Below are 19752 nucleotides of genomic sequence, written 5' to 3'. Positions count from 1 at the left end.
TTAAGTCTTTGAAAATCAGATTTTTATAACGCAAACAGTAGTAAAGTCTTTGGAAAGATGAAATAGATGTGGCTGTGTTTAGCATAAAGCACTTGTCTGCTGTTTGCTGAGCTTTAATACCCAGTGTGAGAACAGCTGACAGCAAGTTCTCTTCTAGAAAAATATAATACTAGCTTTCCCCACCCATAAGAAAACTCAAGAGGGGGAAGTAAAAAAAATCTCAGAATAGCAAAGAAAGTAATCTGAACATGCCACCGTTACCAATAAATCATGTTTCATCTTCATTGCAGAAGGATTTACTTAAATACTCTCATGAAGGACCAGTGGAATCAAAGTGGAATCAAAAGATGGAACTGGCTACATAAATGTCAATCTTTATTCAATCTCCCAGCATAGTACATGACTTGGGTGCTTCAAATTAATATTAAAAACAAAACCGAACATAAAAAGAAGACTGCTGAAGGAAGATCTCAGGGGTTAGGACGTTGCTTTTGAAAGGAGTATATTGTCTACTTCATGGATGCCATCTTTGTCAATGAACCGGGCATTGAAAGAGGTCAGGTTTAAGATGAAGCGTTTCTTAAGCTGTTCAAAAGACAAAAAGACAAAGGAGATGAGATTCATTCAAAGCTTAAAAGAGGAGAGCATAATTTAAGGAATATGCCGTTGCTCATCAAAATCTCCATCCTGGTTCTTGTTCCTAACAGTCCTGGTGACCTGAACTAAGGTGGTTTTCACAACTCAGGAAGTGTTTAGTACAAGTTTCTGTTATAATACTAGCCCCTGTTAGACCAGTCTAGGCTAGAGGTACAAAATACAAAGGCCTTTTAACACAACAGGCATTTAAGGAGGAAGACAAACAGAGTGGGCTACAACTTCGGGCACAGGGTATGTATCAAAAAGATACTTTAAACAGAACCTCTTTAGAATACTTCTTTGTAATGTTTCCCTAGAACTTTCTTCCCAATTATATTAAATTCAAAGACAAGGACAGAGAATGTTTTCCTACAATAAAAGCCTTGGAGTCTGAAAGGATATGTTTACATTAAAATTGATTATGAACTTTAAGGTCAAATCTTCACCCCAATTAGACTTAGGTATCACTTCACAAGCTGGAAGAGAAGTACACTTGGAAGTATCTACTAGTTAAGTGTAATACAAGTAACAGAGGGATGCTTGCATTACATTCAGAAGCAACATAAAAGAAAGTTAAAGACAGTCTGTATCAATATTATGCTAAGCATGAAAGAAGCAGAAGTAAAGAAAGCAATTAAGCTTAAAGTTTACGTTCTGGAGGATGTGAACCATGCTAAGACAATGCAAGCACCCACAAATCCTTTTCCTCAGTAGCTATTCTACATCTGGTCAATATGCATTTATTATCCCTTCCGGCAAAGACAGCCAAAAATGCGACAAGAACAGGAAAATATCAGCAAATGAATGCAAACAAACATTCCTTTCTCGGGTTCACAAGGACCCAAGTTTGGCAACTCACCTCCTCTAGACATTTCTTTAGGAGCTCCACAGCTTCCTCACGTGTGATACCTGAAACAAAACATCCACAGATTGATTTAATTAGAGGCCATCTCTCTCACCAGAAACTTTATTAAATTTAAACAACTTTTCAGCTGAGCACCAAAAACTCTACTTCCCAGCTCACAGAAAACAATTTCCAGATGTACTGAGGACGTCCTGCGCTGAAGCACTCACGCTGCAACAAGCCATTGAGAATCAATTTGTTACACTGAATGGGAAGCATGACGGAATTTTGCCTCCCATGGCCAGGGACTGGGCTTTGGAGAAGTCCAGCCGTCTCTCTCTCCTTGAGTTTATTACAGTTTTAAATCAGCTCCATCTGTCCGCAGCCGGCTGCAAGTCAGTGACAGTAGGCGGAGATCGGTTTTGGTGCTACGTTCCCTGCTGGGTATTAGTTTTAATAATGGGAAAGGCACGTGTGTGATGCCCCTGCTATTCTCACACATTAGGATAAAAAAGCCAGCACTGGGTAAGGATGGCAAGCCGTGACAATCTATTGCGGTTCACTGCTTTTGTTTTCACAAAAAAGTTGTAAAAATGAAGTACTATCATTTTCTAGGACATGGCTAGGAGGCAGTTAAGCTCTGTGGATCGCAAAATTTATTTCTAAAGTTTGTTCCAGACCCACATTCATTGTTCAGGAAGAACTCCCGTTAAAATAAATCTGCCAGTTCATAGCTTCTTTTCTTGCAGTGGATAGATGAAAGGATTGCTAAGTAAATGTCTTTGCTGTGAAATTAAACTCGGCTTTGCACACAGTAAGGAGTAAAGCAGTTTTGTGGCTAAAGCCAAAGATGTCAGATTAACCATAGTCCCAGCTTAGTACATTTCCTCTTCTGTAAAATGAGGATGGAGCCACGTTTATTCTTTGGCAATGTAAGAACTGGATCACAATTCTAAAATTAAGACAGTTACAGACATACAGGAATTATGACCAACAGCTGCCACATGGATAAAACTGTAAAACAAACCAATTGATCTTCATCAATGCTTCAGAGCTGATAGTCTTACTAGGAAGAAATAACTTTTCACCTTTATATTTTATGTATCATACAGATACACTGATATCTGTGCATTAACAGATATATCCAATTCAAGATATGAAGCAAAAAGATCTGGGACTGCACTTTGAAGACTGATACTCTGGGAAAATCTTTATCATAGGTACAGACAAGCAAGTAGAAGATAAAGTTATCAAATTGCTATTTATTAAAACCAGACTACTAGCAGCAAGCAGTCCAGGAAAGTCTAGTCATGTTCTAGAATAAATTGGAACTTCCTTCGCTTCCAGTCTGTTATGCTTCGAACAGGAAAACACCAAGGAGTTGTCCAGTTTCACATTACCATTTCAGCAAAAACAGAAGGCAATCTTTAAAGCTGCATTTAGTCTAACAAAGTCAAGTTCAAATCCGCAGCACCACAGCAATTGTGCTGGACCACCTGACTCAGCAAATGTCAAACTCACACTTCAAACCTTTACGTTATTCATCAGTAACAGGAGAATTTTCTTCTCCACAGGCTCCACTTACCTGGCTTGTAATAGCGGTCGAGGATGCTGAGGGTGAGGAACGCACCATATCCGTGCGCTGCAAAAGGAGCTTTAGCCAGAGCTGCCAGGTAATCCATGTAATAAAGGGCAGGACCTTCATGGTCGTCATAGCCAGCCAGGAGAAGGTTGACATGGTAAGGGGTCTACAACCAGAAACAAGATTTTCATTAAAGCAGACACACACAAATCTTTGAATCTTAATTACCCATGCCATATCCAGAATTGCAACATAGCTGTTTCACAATTCTTTGTGATAAAATGGCTAGCAGCTACATCAACACTGTCTGCAGGAGATGCCGGGCTTCTATCTAAAAGCAAATCAAATCTTTTGGTAACATGGAATGCAGAAGCAAAAGCTGTACTACTCCCCTGACTTTTTTTTTTCTTTTTAAAGCTTTCATGGCACATTCAAACTTAAAATGAAAACTTTAATTATGTCTCCACATAAGATTCTTTCATCTGAACATAAAACTTGAGAATTTTTACTGTCTGCATGGCAGCACAACACGAACATTCTGCGCTTTATAAGAACTTCTTTGTTAATTTAATATGCTCTTTTCTCAGTCACACTACTGTTAACCATTGACCATTTTAGCACATGAAAGCTCATATACAGTGCAGCGTGAACAGCTGTATACAGTGTTACCCTGTCTTGTTAATTGGCAGTTAGGTTTTTACTGCATGTACCAAATTTAATCTTTACTATTTGGCTCGGCTGATCACATGAAGATCTAAGGAACTGGTTCCTTTCCATTTAAAACTGACTCTTAAGATACGACAACATTACTTTAGCAACAGCTTTTTGTTTAGTTGGAAACTGTTTACTCTTTAAACTAGAAATTCAGTCTGCTTCAGATTCTCTCTTCTGATTCTTATTTATGACTCCAGCAACACCCTATCAGGTAACATTAGTAAATAGCTCTCTCTAACCCCAAAAGACCACGGAACTGCATTAATGTAATCATGACTTTTTATTGTTCTTTACTTGCAAGCTTAGCAATTCCTGAGCAGTTTTCTTCATGTATTAGGCTTACCGTGTTTTACCATAATGGATAAAGCAGGTGTCCCCACATCTTCCAATACAAACACTTTAAGATCACGAGGCATGTATATATTGTATTATTTTTAAATGTAAATTCCAGATTTTTATGAGCCTTATACCTTTTCGAAAACTGCCTTTATACACTGTTGGTATTTCCCATATTTTTATATATTCCTTATTAATTATAGTAACATGATATCTCTCAAAATGCTCGAAAATCTGGACCAACAAAGCACCAAAATTAGGACATTATTAGAACAAGCAGACGATTTCAGTATAAAACCAAAACATTAGCTTTTACAGAGGAATAAGGTCATTTTGATAGTAAGCATAGCAAATTTCCACTCGAAAACCACAAGATACTGTATTTTGACTTTTACCAGATAAAAAATAAAGCAGGTTACAGTGTTACAGTTCTACCAGATATGTCACTAAATTGTGTGATTAATCTTCAAAGCATTTCAGCATATTTGAAACCAAGTTACTACGCAGCTGTATTCATTTAATTAGTCTGTATTTCATTTATTCTCAAATATCACAAGTTGATCTTTAAAAGCCATGACACATGACACAAGATCACTCAAATTACTGTGTGACTGAATTACCAACGCTGGTACTCAACAATAAACAAGTGGTGTTATACAGACTGAAATCTGTAAGCTATTTTTCAGTCTTGAGTTCTCCCACTAACAGGCTATGAGAACTTCTTAAATGCAAATAAAGTGTCACCCTTTCATCCTATTATTCAGGAAAGGCAGGATCTAAACACTAGAAGATAAACATAATCTATTTACTAATGCCATGATTGCAATTGAAAATTGCAGGCAATTTGATATGTTAATATAGGATTAACTCAAAGTTTCAGAGAGACAACTTCAGCACCTCTAACAGGCACTTAATGTAAAGGAGTAATTCACTTGGGGGGGTTAACATTTATCACTAGGGCAAAAAGTCTCCCTTCAAATAATATTTAATATAGATAACAGCATTTCCCCTTTGCCCAGACCACCACAATCTCCATTTATTGGCAGAACTCGTGTACACCAAGACTTGTTCCGATGCAGCAAATTCAAGGTCAGAATCTACAGGAACATCCCAGGCTACAACGCTTCTGAGCCAAGGCAGCTTCCTAGAAACGTGAAAATTGTGCATGTTTTCCTACTTGAGAACTAACTCTGTTGGTTTCCCAGCATCTTAGGAACTATGGTACCTGAAGCAAAAGGCAATAGCCCGTTACAGAAAACTGCTACTCCTGTAGTGCCTCGGGCTGTGTGTCAAGTCCTCAAGCCTTCAACTTTGTGTTTCCGTGTAGCTGGCTGCATCTTTAGCCAGGAAAAAAAAAAAAAAAAAACAAAAAACAATCTGGCAAAGGAAGCAGAGGGCATTTGCCACGAAAATGGTAACACCAGCACTGCAGCATTTAACATCCCAAATCCCTAACACCCATCAGTCCCAATGAGAGCAGGGGGAAACAAAGATGACAAAGAAAACTTTCACTGTATCCGAGTGTGGGACTAACACCTGTGTGCCAGGACTGGTATTGTACATCTCAAACTTTTCAGCTGGGTTTTCACAAGAGGACTGACTCACACCCTCTGACACTGACGCTTATCCTCAGAGTGTAGTGAGATGTAGGTTCTAACGAGGGCTGTTGTGATTAAAGGGTCACCAAACTCATCAGATGGGCTATCACTCCACAAGAGATTCGTTTTTTTTTTCTCCCCCCAAACTCGCCGCTGTATTACAGGCAATATTTCTCATTGCAAGTAGCTTTGCACTTTATGCTGTTTGATTTAAAATAACTACAGCAATTAAGGGATGTGTGAAATTCTTCAGAATTTACAGCTGAAGAGCACAGTTGTGATAAATACACTAAAACAACAAGATCAGCAACGGGAGGCTGGGCGGTGACAAGCAGCGGTGTGACATCTGGCGGAAGCCAAAGTCACAGCAAGGGGGAGAAAGGTGGGCGTGAGGAAGCATCCTGCCAAGCGTGGACAAGGAGAGAGGAACTGACAGTCTTCCTTTGGACTCAGGCCAGCCCCTGTCACCTATAATTAAACATAGCATCACAACACGACGAGAAGCTGAACTTTAAAGGGTATGGGGGGCAGGAGGGTGTTTTTCCTATTCTCCCCCCCCGCACACTCTGTAATATGTTGAATGTTCAAACGCTGGCACTTGATTCATCAGGTGAATCAAGCGTGATGCTGGAGAAGGCAACAGGGAAGAGGAACTATAGCACCACTCACCTATTCAAAAGCCAACTGGCTGCAAGGCAGTTTCTTGGTTTGCCCCATTTAAAAGAGATAAATTGAGGTCAGATTCTTTTCAGACACTATTTTGGAGAATAAACCCACGCTTTAAAGAAGTGTTCTGAAAAAACACGCTGGCTATTTAGTAAAAGAAAGGAGCACAGTAAGGTAACAGCCTTAAGTTACAAGCCCAACCTCATTACATGTGACTGCCAAAAAGGAAAGCCATCCCCAGGACACAAGCAGCACTCAGTCTGATCCACGCAGTCTGTCCCAATCTTGGCAGGCATTCAGAAACTTCAAACTGAACTCATCGTGCCTGGCAGATCAAGTTTTACTTGCCTGAACGGTAAATCCTAAAGCTTAGCACAGCCCAAATTGATGAAACTGGGCTAAGGCTGAACTCTCCAGTCCTAGCAAGCACACCACAGGTCTGAGACATGCCTGGTACCTAAAGTAACATCCTCAGAACAGAGAAAGGTCGTTGTCCATTTGAACAAAAAGAAGCCAGCATTTTATTGACCTCATCACATATTTATACTCTGGCAATAGCTCTATGTTTGCATGCCTTGCTGCAACCATATTGTAAATAGAATGGTTTCAAAATTTATCAATTTAAATATAATATTTCACAGATGTCTTCCTGTACCAGCTGGTTAACACTATTTGTTTTCTCCATTGGATTTTTCATGCTAATCCAAAGTCCTGTTTCTCCTCAGCACACAGGGCTCACAAGCAAAGCCACTGACTGCGTGAACTCAGATGGTGGTTAACAGTGCAGAACAAGCCCTGTTTTGGGCTGGGCCATGACAATTTTATAATGCCTTAAAAGTTTCTGTTTCAGTATGGCCAGTCCCCTTCATGTACCTTCTAGCCCTTCATAACAGACAGCTCTACATGGCAAAATGGCAATACAGCAAGAAACCAAGTGCCTTCTCCCCACTAAACTCTCTACTTCTCAACTTGTTTTCCTGCTCCTAACAGGAGCTGGTGGCAAGTTTCACCTTTAAGTTTTTATCAACCACATAATTAATAGCCTCCAGGAATCCAACACGCAATTTAAATAGATAGGGAGAGCTAATCCTTGCAATCCACAAATTAGAGTAAAAAAGGTAAGATAATCCAAGGGAAAAAAAAAATCTGATGGCAAGGTTTGTATCATCAAGCTCTAAATCCACAAACAAACCACGATGTGCTATGTTTAAAGAAAAGGAGCTCTCCCTGCAGCGCAGAGATCGCTGTAGTGTGACAGTAGTGTCAGAGTGCACCACTTGCTCCAGGGCATTGCCATCTGCAACAACACAACGTTTTGTCTCCGGTAAATAAACACATCTGCCTGTGCCAGTGTCCTCCCCACTGTGCTGCCCATCTGGAGCAGGTGAGCTGGAAGGCAAGCGTGGGCTCAGGAAGCAGGGGAGACACAGGGAGGATCAGGCCCCAGGGGACACGGCACAGAAGACAGTGCCACATCATGCTAGCCAAGCTTGCCAAAAAGCCCGTTACATTACTCCTGTTAGGGGTATTTTATATCCTAAATAATCCTCAGCACTATTATTTCACTCCCTCACTCTACACAAGCTTTATTGATTTGAAAACCTGCTGCATTTGGTTGTCATCCACGTCAGAAATGAGAACAGTGACATTAGGTTGTTCCTGTGGATTATGAGATCTTCAGGAATGGTCTTTACCTCACTCCACACACGTGTAATTCCCAGCAACACAACTCTGAGGTTGATACTGGTCTGCACATGCTACTGTAAAACATGATTTCAGACCTGTGAGGTATACCATTGGAACAACCAACATCATTTATCCCCTGTCCAATCCCTGACAGATTTGTTCAACTTCACTCTCAACATCCTCTTTGCTCTTGTTTTGATTTGTCTAGTATGTTGGGAAGAATGCTAACGAAGCAATTCCTAACCTTGGATCTTTACAAGTCTGTTTGCCCCTCCTGAAAACATCCCAGGATTTTACAAAAAGAATCAAGTCCTTTCTCCTGGGGAAGAAACAGTTTTATTTAACCACGCATTATACACATTTATCCAGCCTGGAAAGCAAAAGTCCATGGATCCTACCTTGCATCCAGCCAAGATGAGAGACAAACAGAAGTCCTGACTTCTCCACTACACTTCAAAGGGTATCCCAGCATGACAACTGGGAAGTGACTGGTGGGATGCATTTATTAGCAGTACTTTGAGCAATTACCATGAAGAAAAAAAAGCAGTCATTGCAGTTTGGTAACTTAAAAAAATACAGCTCCAACTTGGATTTCTTTTACTGAAAGCCTCATGTTTCTGTTTACAAAAGGGACTTGTTTTGCTAAGTACATCAAACAGCTTTGCTGTATTAAATCATTTTCCAATAAGATTAAACGGATCCAGTGCATTTGCATGAAAACTAATCTCAGTGTTAAAAAGGCTTAGTTGACTTAGCTGTCTGCAGTGTTTGTGACAAAATGTTTACTGGACCCAAAGCTGGAATTTCAAGACTACAGTTGTAACACTTATTGGTAAGCGATAACTTTTTTGAATAAGCAATTTAGATTTTAATAAAAACATATAATATCAAAGTGGCTTCACCAGTAAAGACAGAAGCTGCCACCTTTTCATCAGACTCCATTACTTAAAAATAGAAGTTTTCCCCTGTAAGCCTCTGCCAAGCTCTTTCAGCTATTACTCACTCGACTCCGAAGATAGTCAGCTAGGTTTCGTCGTGTAAAATTTGCAGCTGCAGTAGGAGACAGTTCGTAACCTGCAGAAGAAGCGTGTATTTGGTAACAGGGCAAACCCACATTCATTATCACACTAAAATAAAACAGCTCCAAAGAAGTATAGTACTGCAGGTATGTAGCCTGAAGTTTTCAGCCAGGTATATCAGGAAAACCAGGGACAGTTATCATGCCACAGATATCAAGGGAAATATTTTACTTGAACCATTATTGTCTTTTATTTATATAACAAATAGGTTAGTACGGCTTGGAAAAACTTCACGTCTGATATAATATATTCCAAACTTTACTTCATCCTGCTTTACTACCACATTTGCTTGACACTTAAAGTACAGAAATCCTTACAACTAGAGAAGCTTTGAGAACAGAACTTTCCCCCAAACATTCGACTAAGCTACACCCATCATTAACTCTCTGCTTCCCAACCCATGGTGAATCACTTATCTTTCACTTACCATTTCGCATTTTGTAGAGCTGAACATTTTTCTGGATGTATTCTGCAAACTGTACAGTGTCTCCAGCCTCCCCAACACACAGGAGTAAGATCTTTTCACTCATCTTAAACATTTTGTCATGGTCTAGGTAAAGAAAAACAACATCAAGAGCCATGGTCATAAGAAAGAATTATTTTGCTAATAGCACGGCAATTTCTTTCACAAAAAGCACAAAGGTCAAAGACAGAGAACTCAGCTATGTCCTGGAACTACCAAAAAAGTCTTCCCAAGCAGACACTAGCAGTCAGCGTCTCACAGTTGATGGTGTAGTACACCAGGCCTGTTAAGCACACCACCGAGAGAAATAAAAACGAAATTTTTCTGAAGTGCTTCCTTCAGAAGGGAAATATTGCAGAAACATGATCTTCATTACAAAAAGTGACAACGAGACCTTCACACAGAATATTGTGTTCAGATGAAATTCAACATTATACATGGTATCTCTTTGACTCAGGAATAAGAACTCTGCTTCAGTGACCATTCGATTTTATCTAAATATACTGCATAAAGAAAAAAAAAAAAAAACAACACCTAAATTATCAGCACAACACAAAACAATACTAGAGAATCCAGAACTAAATTCCATCCTTTCCTTCTGGTATCAAGAATTGTTCCAAAAAACAGGTATTTAGATGAATGAAGCTTTCGAAAGAGTTTTTGTTATTACTTTTGACAAAAGCACCACATGCAAACACTGATTACAAATTATAAGATAGTCCACAAATAACTGGAAAGTAAGGAACAGTAAGCCAGACTTTTAACTGCAGTTTCAACAACTTGCCAGAGTGTACTACAGGAAACCCAAGTTGTCATGACAACACCACCGAAGCCAATTCTGCACTCGCTCTAGCACCGTGGCCTCACCTCATTAAGAGGCTGCTGCTCTGATGAGACAGTTGGCATGCAAAGAAAAGCACTGCTCTGTACCAGTTAGTTCTAGGGAACACCACTGCGTCTCCATGCCTGAGCTTCCCTTTCGGTTTCAGTTTACTGAATACTGCTGAATAATCCCTGCTGCAAGATACACAGGCGGTGTCACAATCCTCTAATGTGATTCAAGGGGATCCTGAAGTACCCAACGACTGCACAGAACCTGCTTATCTCCAGAGTCTGGGCAATCAGCCCTTGCAATCTATTTACTACTCCAATTGAATTCTACAGACCCAAAGTAAAATACAGTTATGGATAAAGAAACTGCTAAGACTAATACTGTAGATTTAATGGAAAGTTTATCATTATTACAGTTCAGCACTTTAAAAAAAAACAACAGTGCTTCTAAAACGCTGTGTTTGTATTAAGGTTACTACACCCTAAAACCATGCTTCTAGCCCAGCTTATTGGGACTGCAATAAACAGAAGCAGAAAAATTCATTTTATAGAATTTCAAGGTTTTGAGAAACCCCCAGATTTCTTTCTCTATGTAAAGAAGAAAACAAGATGTTAGTGGCTCATATACCTCATGCAATGAATCCCACAGTGCCTTTACTCCCAGTATTTAATTTTTTCCATGAAATACCTTTTACCAGGGGCACAGGTAGCACCAAGCACTAACTGCACCCCGCTTATTCCTTCAGAACCCCCCCCGCAGCACTACAGCGGCACAGGACAAGGCCTGGCATAACGAGCTAACCCCTCCCCGAACCGCAAATTAACGTGACGGCTCCGTTAACCCACCACAAAGCACAAACCCCTCACAGGACCCCAGCCCCCCGGGGGCTCTCCCCAGGCCCAGCCCCACCGCGCCCCCCCCCCCCTCCCCCTCCCTGAGGCGAGGCCAGGCTGGGCCCCGACTGCGGCCTCCCCCCCGGTACCGGGCCTCGCCGCTCACCGTGCTTCATCTGAACAATACTGGAGGCCGCCACCGTGTCCGCGGCCACCAGGACGTAGTCAGGCCCCTGGATGCCGATCAGGTACTCCATGGCCGCCCCTCCGGCCCCGCCGTGACACAGCCCCGCGCCGCCGCCTCCTCCTCCTCACGGCGCCGCCTCTCACTGCGCACGCGCCGGCGCAGCGCGATGACGTCACCGCCCTCCACAGGCGCCCGTGGCGGGAGGGGTATTGGTCACGTGGTGCGCGCGCTGCCTGAGGCGGTGACGGCCCCGCCTGAGGGGAGCGGGGCCGGAGGGTGGGAACCTCGCCAGTTTGTTTTTTATCGCTTCTGACCCGTTTTTGTAGTATTTATCCCGTTTTTTGTAGCTCCTTCCCCGTTTTGTAGCGCCTGTCCCTTTATTATAGGCCCTGCTCCACTTTGGGTAGCCTCTGTCCCATTTTATATAGCCCCCGCCCCATTTTTTATAACCTCTGACCCCTTTTTTGTAGCCCCTGTCCTGCTTTTGTAGCCTCTGGCCTCTTTTTTGTATTCCCTATCCCCTTTTTTATATTCCCTATCCCCTTTTTTGTAGTCCTTGCCCCCATTTTTCTAGCCTTTGCCCCGTGTTTTGTAGTCCCAGCCCCATTTTTATAGCCTTTGCCCAATTTTGTAGCCCCTGCCCCCATTTTTATAGCCCCTGCCCCTGTTGCAGGGCTGGCCCTGCTCAGGAGACACTCACAGGGTCTCGTGGTGGTCATGCGCCCTAGGGGTGATGGAGGTTTTGGGGGAAATCTGGCATTCCCCTCAAGCACATGTGCTGGATTTTGGGTTTGGGACAAAAATCTGGTGAATAGGGGTCTGCGGTACCACTGCCGGCCAAAATGTGCCTTGTTCGCTGTTACAGAGCAAATTTCCATGGCAATGGCTCAAAGGAGAAGCATAGAAAACATCTGTAAATGCACATCCTGCTTCTGCCATGCACGCTTTGTGGAATAAAACCAAGCTGGCTTGCCTCATGTGTCTGCTAGAGCAGAGGGCTCTGCTTAATATTGAAGCTCTGTGGAGGTCCAGTAGGAAAGAAAAACACTCCAAACCCTGCCCTGTGAGGCAACAGTTCCTTGGGCACAAATTCTTTCGGAAATAAAAGGCTGGCACTCCTGCAGCCTCTGATCTGCGTACTCAAAGGGAACTGAACTGTGAAGAGAGATGGTGAAATCCTTCCAGCAGCGAGGGAGTGATTTATTCGCTGCCCATCTTTCTGTGTCAGGAACGGCCAGCGGTGCCAAGCGTGGAGCCAAGCCCGAGCCCCAGCGTGGGCTCCCTGCGGCTCCCGCTGCGGTCGGCAGCGAGCACCGGGTGCTGCACAGCCGATAACCGAGAGCGCGTTCAGCCTGTCTGGTTCCTGCTGCCAGCCCCAGCCCACGCAAAATCCCCCGCAGCCACACGAGCAAGCCCTAGCCTGACTCACCTACCGAGCCAATACAGGATTTTTTTCCTCCCTGACATGTCCGTGCCAAACACCGAGGGAAAACTCCCGCGCTGCAGCTGTGCTTGCTGCTTTTCTGATCCGTTGGTGGCTTCAGAAGTCCTCCATGAGTTCAGCTCAGGGATCTTGGATGGTATCTCCATTTCATCCCCTGGCTGGACAAGGGTTCTGACAGCTGCTGGTCAGCAAATGTTGTCCTCTGCTCTTTCCTTCTTTTATTTTTCCCCCCTCCCAATCTATATTAATTCCTCAGTGCAAAAATAAATAAATAAATAAAGTCTTGTCTTAGGTGGCTGTGCAGCACCCAGTAGCTTCCAGGTGTGGCTGTAATGTAGATAATTGATAACAAGAGAAACAAAACAAATACACTAATTGCCTGGACATTGCCTGACTGCAGGCAGCATCCTGACAAGTGGAGTAACTCCAACTGGCACTTGGTTTATTGATTAAACTCTGCCCAAGCCCATCTAACACATTTGCTAAGTGCAGTTCCACAAAGACCCAGCCCCAAGCTAGTGAAAGGGGCCACCGAAGCATTAAAGCCCCACGGCAGTCGCTGTAAAGGAGGCAGCCCCAGGCAATAAAACTCTGGATGCTACAGCAGATGGCAAATGCCCAACTGCACCTATACCAAGAAAGTCACTGTGTAATTATGAGAACTGGGCATAACCTTTGTGTGGTTTAAAAAACACTAAACATGCCAAAAAGCAACAGCAAATTGTCTTCAGGAAACAGTATAAATGAGTGCAAGCAGCAAATTCACCATTTTGACTGTTTTCCAATTGCCTGTAGCTACACTTGTTAAATTGAGTGCCGCGTGCATAAATCAAAACAGGATGTTTTCTTTTACCTAACAATGGCCAAGCTCTTTGCCAGTGCTTAAATATTTTCTGTGGGGATCCAATCTACTGTTTTAAACATATTTTCCCCTATAGATCTCTGTACACACAACACATGTACAACCAGCCAGTCTAACTTAGCAGTTATTTTTTGAGACCTTTTTAAGAGAAGGTTAATGAAAAATCAACAACTACCATCCTTGTTGATTTTTATTGGGCCCTGGGGTACAATTAAATGTTAAGGTTGTTATTGAATTTTCTCGACAGATTGAATTTCCCTGGTTAGGAAGCACGCATACGTACAGTACACACCTACCCTCTGTTCCCAGGATGAAGGCTATTCCGACATTATTACAACAGTGTAAGAAGGAGAGCAAGACATCTCTGGCTAGCAGAAATCAGGGAATATTTTCCACTATTAAAGGGGACTTGTTCAAGCTACAGGATGTCTTAAAATACAGTGTGCTTTTGCTTTTTTATTTACAAGAGAAATATTGTAGTTACATGTATTTATACATATGTGCGTACCTGCGTGTGTGGAGTGAGATATCCAAAGACTGTGGTTCTCAGAGTGTCTTTTCTCTCTATTTGCAGATAAGTTATGGAGCTGAAACATCACAGGGTCTCCCAGGAATGCCTTTACAGCTCTTTTTTACAGAGAGCAACAGGCTGTGAAAGAGGGGAGCTTGCACTTCCATCACGGTTTCTAGCAAGTAAAGTCTGCTTTAGCTGCAAGCTTGATGCCTGCTTAAAAAGGAAGGTGGATATTGTAAGGAACCCAGAAATTGAAAAAAATAAAATAAATAAAAATCATCCACAAAAGAGAAAGCAGCCTGGATTTATTATGTAACCCATCATAACTGCCTGGACTGCTCTACACCAAATTAATGCATGTGATGAAAACCTGGCTTGGACAGGCTAGCTGAGAACAGGAAAAATGAAAGGGCTGGAAGGTGGATAGAAAGCAGGTGAGGATGAACAGCTGTCATGTTTTTATACAAAGACATGCAGTGAGCCATCTGGGAAAGCCTATAAAACAATCCAGTTATTAGCAAAGTCCTCAGCCCAGCCCAGAGCTCGGCGCTGACTGTAAATCCACCAGGCCCTGGAACAGGCGCTGGAGCTGCTGGGGCTGACACCAGCTGCGGATCTGGCCTGGACAGTAATTGCTCATCTCCTCCAGTGACACGGGCTGACCGGTACTTCCTAATTTAAGATGATATTTACAGGGGAAAACATCACAGTCTTTTTACTAGGTGCTGATTGCTGCGGCAGAGAGCCCGGAGCTGAGCAGAAAACGCAGACAAGTCATTACATCAACAGTTGGAAAACGGCCGTGTCCACAAAGACATAAGCTGCCTTTGCAAACCTTTCAGCAGCTCATTTTCTTCCCTGCTGTTTTTTTACCCCCTTGCACGTTGTCCATGAGACAATGCTGTTGTTATTTTTGCCTTTACACGAGTTCACTTGTACCTGGTCAGGCTGTGCTGTGCCGGCCAGATCCAGCACCTGGCTGCCCTGGGTGCAGTTGTTCCCCTCAAGTGCAGGGTTTTCCTTTTAATTCTTGGCAAACTGGCCGTGCTTCTAATTCGTAAAGAGCACAGCACTTTCCTGAGCTCCTATGGGCACATCGCTGCTGCTGTGTCCAAACCCAAAGCTGGGTGCTGTGCTGGGCACCTGCCTTCTGCTCCCTGCTGTCCCCAGCTCACCAGACAGCCCGTGGGACCCTGATGTGGTGCATGCCTGTGGCACGGGAGGTGTTTTCCTTTCTAGGGATTGTCTGACCAGTGTTTGCACCAGCTTTTGCCCTTTGCTATCATCTGTCTCAATGTGGCATTAGTGAAGATGACGCTACAATTACTGAAAAGCCTGGACGAGGTTTCCCGAGGAGAAAAGGAGCCCCATGTCCCTGCTATTCCAGGTGCAGGAAATGAAGGCGCAGAGAGGAGAAGTGATTTAGTGGAGATCACAGGGCTGGATAGGAATAGAAACGTCTTGATTCACTGAGCTCCTCTCTAGCTGCTGGAGCGTGCCGTTCGGATCCCACAACCCCGAAATGAACTCCATGAGGCTTACACACAGCTTTGTTCTTAATCTCACTGTCTGGGCTCCACAGAGCTCCTCCAGCTGACTTTCTGTGGCCCCAAACACGCTATGAGTAAACAGATTTTCCTTGAAGACGGGCAGGGACAAACCCTACACGGTTCCTCCAGTGCCCAGGCTGGGGTCATCAGAAGAACAAGCGCTGACATTTCAGCTAGCAAACCTTGCAGTCGGCTGTTCCTATGGCAGATGGGTGTTAAGCATGACCTGGATGAAGGGGTTTTGTCAGGGATGTTAAAATCGTGAGCCTGGCTCTCCTGGGATGTGGAGCAAAGTGCTGGCATCTCCCTGCAGCGCTGCTTTCAAGCACACCGCAGTGGGATTGCTCTTATAGGGGAAACCCATCCACCTCTCCTGCAGTTCCCAAGCAGCTGGGACTGAGGCCGGGTTGGAGGGAGCAAATCCTTGCAAAACTCCTTCCTACATCCTCCTTGCTCTTACCAAACCTCCCAGAAAATACCCCCCTGCCACGGGTGGCTAGGGACCAACTTCGCCGCTCCCCTGCTCCAGCCCCGCGGCGGTGTTTGCCCTGTGCCTGCGATGGCAAGAACGGGGCATCGATTGCAGCGTGCAGGTGAAAATGGATTGGAACCTGCTGCCTGTCGGGTCAACAGAGCTGATTAGCACGCGCGTGTGTCTCTGGCAGGATCGATCTTGCAGGTGAGAACGTTTCCGAGAGCAGCTGGGGCCCTGCGCCTGGGCTGGATGCTCCTTCCCACGCAGTCCTGGGGCAGTCACCATCGTCTCACCACTTGTTAGAGCTGCTCACTGGGCAGCCAGGGCACAGGGAACCTCATTTCCCAGTTGTCCCGTTGCTGAAACCTTCCTGGCAGCACCATGCACCATGCTGGCTGCCCGCTATGTGAGCTTTCGGATCCCTCTCACAATTTTGGTGCTCAGACCTTCTGGGCAAGGTGGAGAAGCAACAGGCAATGCGGGCTGATATTGCAAAAACTCAGTTATGCAAAACCACCTTGGAAATCCTAATAAGACATCTGCTATCAAGTGGTGTGACCCACCCCTGTACAGCTCTGCGGGGCACCATCCATTTCTTAACCATTGCTAGTTGTAAAATCAAACCATAAGAAGAAAAGCTGCTCCATGTTATTGTACAGTCCTTCTTCTCCCCACTGAGGATGAATCCTCAGCCAAAAACTAAGGAATCCAAATGTTTAACAAAACAAGCAGGGATTTCTCCAGTACTGTGGGAGATTTATATAGGGCAACATCTCGTGAAAGTTCCCCCTGCCAGCTCCTCCAGCTCCGTCCTTCTGCTCGAATTCCTGCTGGTCACTGAATTATTACTTTTCTTACTATTTCCTGTGCTTTAAAAGTGGGGAAAGCACAATCAAATTATCGTCATGCTCATTTGGTTAATTGCCTGTTTAGTTACTTATTCAGCTCATTAAAAAGACGCTGGCCACTGTCAGCTTTGAGGAAATTCAGAGAGGCAGGCAGTTAGAGGACAGGATATAGGGTGAAATAGGCCATTACTCCAGCCCAGGGAATGGCAATTTATATCCCTTCTTTTCTGCTACATCACTTCTGTGGACAGTTTGTTCTGAATTAAAGAAAAGAAAAAAAAAGAAAAAAAAAAAAAAGAGAAAAACCACCCCCCCAACACCAAAACAAAAGAAGAAAGCATTCTGCTGGAGATCACCATCGCTGGTTACAATCCATTTAGGTTTAACCCAAAGCTCTGCAGAAGACCAAACCTCCTATTTTAGGATTCCTTTTTCAGCTGAGCAAAATGTGCTGCTCCACAGGTCATAAGACGCCTGTAATTATGACCCCGAATAGATGGAAATGTTGCTTCTTGAGACAAATCCCATCTGACAGTTTTTACAGTACGTTCGTTCAGAGCAAAATGCCCTGTCCCCTGTCACCCGGATTGAAATTATTAAGGAAGACAGACATTTCACTGACAACTCTAGCCTCCGGGGGGAAAATATTCCTTCTGTTCCCCTCTGAAGGTCAGAGCTCACATAATGCACAGCACTTAGAGCACGCGCGCACACATGCTCACACACATGCGGGATAAAACTTCCTCCTCAGCACATCTCCGGCTGGATGTTAGGGCAAACAGGAGCCTGCTTCACCCACATCCGAGGGAATTCGGGTCCAAAAAGATGAGCTTGGTGTTTCTTCGGTCTTAAATTCTTGTTGGCTGGTAAATAATCCCCATCACTTGCATACAAAGCATACAAACGGGGGGCCACGCGTGCTCCTGTGTTCGTACCTCCCCTGGCACATCTTGCAATTCCCCTACCAGTCTGAAACCTGCAGGGAAGTCGCACTTCTTTGCCATCTCTTTACTCTTTCCAAATATTCCCTGGCTCCTTTTCCTTGCAGGTAAAAGCCCGTTTGCAACCCACACATCCCATTTCTTCCACTTAACCTGCGTTGCCGGCTGTCACCCAGCCCTATCCAACACATGAACGTGTCCCCATGACGCTGATGCTCCTCTCCACGGGCACACCAGCTCTGCCCCGCTGCTCCTGAGCCTTTTTTTGTGCTGGAGGAGAGGCAAAGCCTGGCCCTGGCTGCCCCTCGGGCCCCGGCTGCACGTGTGACCGCGGGGCTACGCGCTGCGCATCGGCTGTCACTCAGCGCGCCGGGCGTGCGGATGCTTTGGGCTCGCTCAATCTAGGGCTGAAAATTGGACTTGGGCCAGGGTGGCCAGAGGTGAGAAAGCAGCCCGCGGCTCATTAACCTCTTCCCAGCACCAGAGGGAAAGCCGCGGCTCCGTCTTCCCCGCCTGCCCCACAACCCAGGCCCCTACAGCTGCGCGCTCGGCGTGGGGGCACCCGCACGGAGCTTCCCGGGCGCTGCCCCAGCCTTTCCAGCTCTCCTTGGAAATAAATCCTAAACCAAGGTGCCCTCGCTGGGGGAGCATGGACCCTTTTCCCCACCCGTTCCCTGCCCATCACCTCCAAAAGCTCATCGGGAGATGTCGGGGACCAGCACCCCCCAGCAACCTCCTGCTCAGCCCCATCCTGCCTGCTCATCCCAAAGGATGCCAGCATCTGCCCAGCGCCTTCGTTCAGACCCACAAGACCCCAAAAACTTTCCTTTCTCTCCTTCTCCCTCTCCCTCTTTTCCTAAGTTTAATTCTGAACAGCCGGCTGCGTTCAGCCTGACTGGTTTGTTATGGCTTATAATTTGTGTTAGGATTAATTAACTAATTACCGACAAATGTCCGTTGGCAAGATTCTGCTTCTGCTTGTCAACTTGAAGTATTTAATTATTTTAATCATTTACTTTCATCTTCAGAATTTATGCTCTTCCAAGAGCGTTTCTAGGCATCTTTTAATTATTATTCTGATTTTTTTTTTTTTTTTCAGAGGGGTGGTGAGCTGGGGGGAGAGCTGGGGGATGGTATCACTTCTCATTAACTATTTCAGTGAGGAAACTTCCTCGGAAACTCAGCCCTGGCTTCCGAGCCCTGCTCCGAGCGAGGCGGAGGCTGCTGGGGATGCTCAGAGAGGGCTGGGCTTTGGCTTTGCAGCTGGAGTCTTGCCTTTTCCGAAAGGATTTCAGGCCCCCAGCCGTGGTCATGTCACTGTACCAGCTCCATTTGAGAGGAATTTGTGATTTACACACATGGGGTAACCCCCGACACCCCATTAGGAGTCTCTGCAGCATCAAAGTCCAGGCGGACTCCCAACATTTGTGCCAGCAACAAAATAACCCCAAATCCTGGGAAAATTTATACAGATCGTCCATTCTTAAAAAATCACAAGTTGTTCAAAACCCACGAACTGAATTTTGCTCGGAGCACCCAGGCAGGGTCACATCAGCCCGCGGGGAACTGCCGCCCCGGCTGTGCTGCTGGCGGTGGGATGGGAGGGCAGCGGGCACCCGGGATATGGAAAATTCAGCCACGGACAGTTTGGTTTTATGGGAA

At 44.6% G+C, this 19752-nt stretch overlaps 1 protein-coding gene across 1 annotated transcript; it reads right to left on the bottom strand.

Moving 5' to 3' along the window:
* Positions 1-358: 358 nt before the first annotated feature.
* PSMB2 (proteasome 20S subunit beta 2) lies at positions 359-11614 on the bottom strand. Its single transcript, XM_068657552.1, has 6 exons — positions 11436-11614; positions 9569-9691; positions 9066-9136; positions 3066-3228; positions 1496-1545; positions 359-585 (listed from the first exon to the last, which is right to left on the bottom strand). The coding sequence occupies exons 1-6, from the start codon at positions 11524-11526 to the stop codon at positions 478-480; spliced, it is 606 nt and encodes a 201-aa protein (XP_068513653.1). The 5' UTR covers positions 11527-11614; the 3' UTR covers positions 359-477.
* Positions 11615-19752: the final 8138 nt, after the last annotated feature.

Source organism: Anas acuta, chromosome 21 (genome assembly GCF_963932015.1).
Source record: "Anas acuta chromosome 21, bAnaAcu1.1, whole genome shotgun sequence".
Classification (NCBI taxonomy): domain Eukaryota; kingdom Metazoa; phylum Chordata; class Aves; order Anseriformes; family Anatidae; genus Anas; species Anas acuta.
This window is presented reverse-complemented; position numbering and strand designations above follow the sequence as displayed.

Bases quoted from the DNA above. Each gene is read 5' to 3' on its own strand.
- PSMB2 (XM_068657552.1), bottom strand. From the start codon at position 11,526: ATGGAGTACCTGATCGGCATCCAGGGGCCTGACTACGTCCTGGTGGCC. The intron at 9,137-9,568 runs GTAAGTGAAAGA...CTTCTTCTGCAG, and splicing joins GCTCTACAAAATGCGAAATG to GTTACGAACTGTCTCCTACT. The intron at 1,546-3,065 runs GTAAGTGGAGCC...GTTTTGTTTCAG, and splicing joins CGACCGCTATTACAAGCCAG to GTATCACACGTGAGGAAGCT.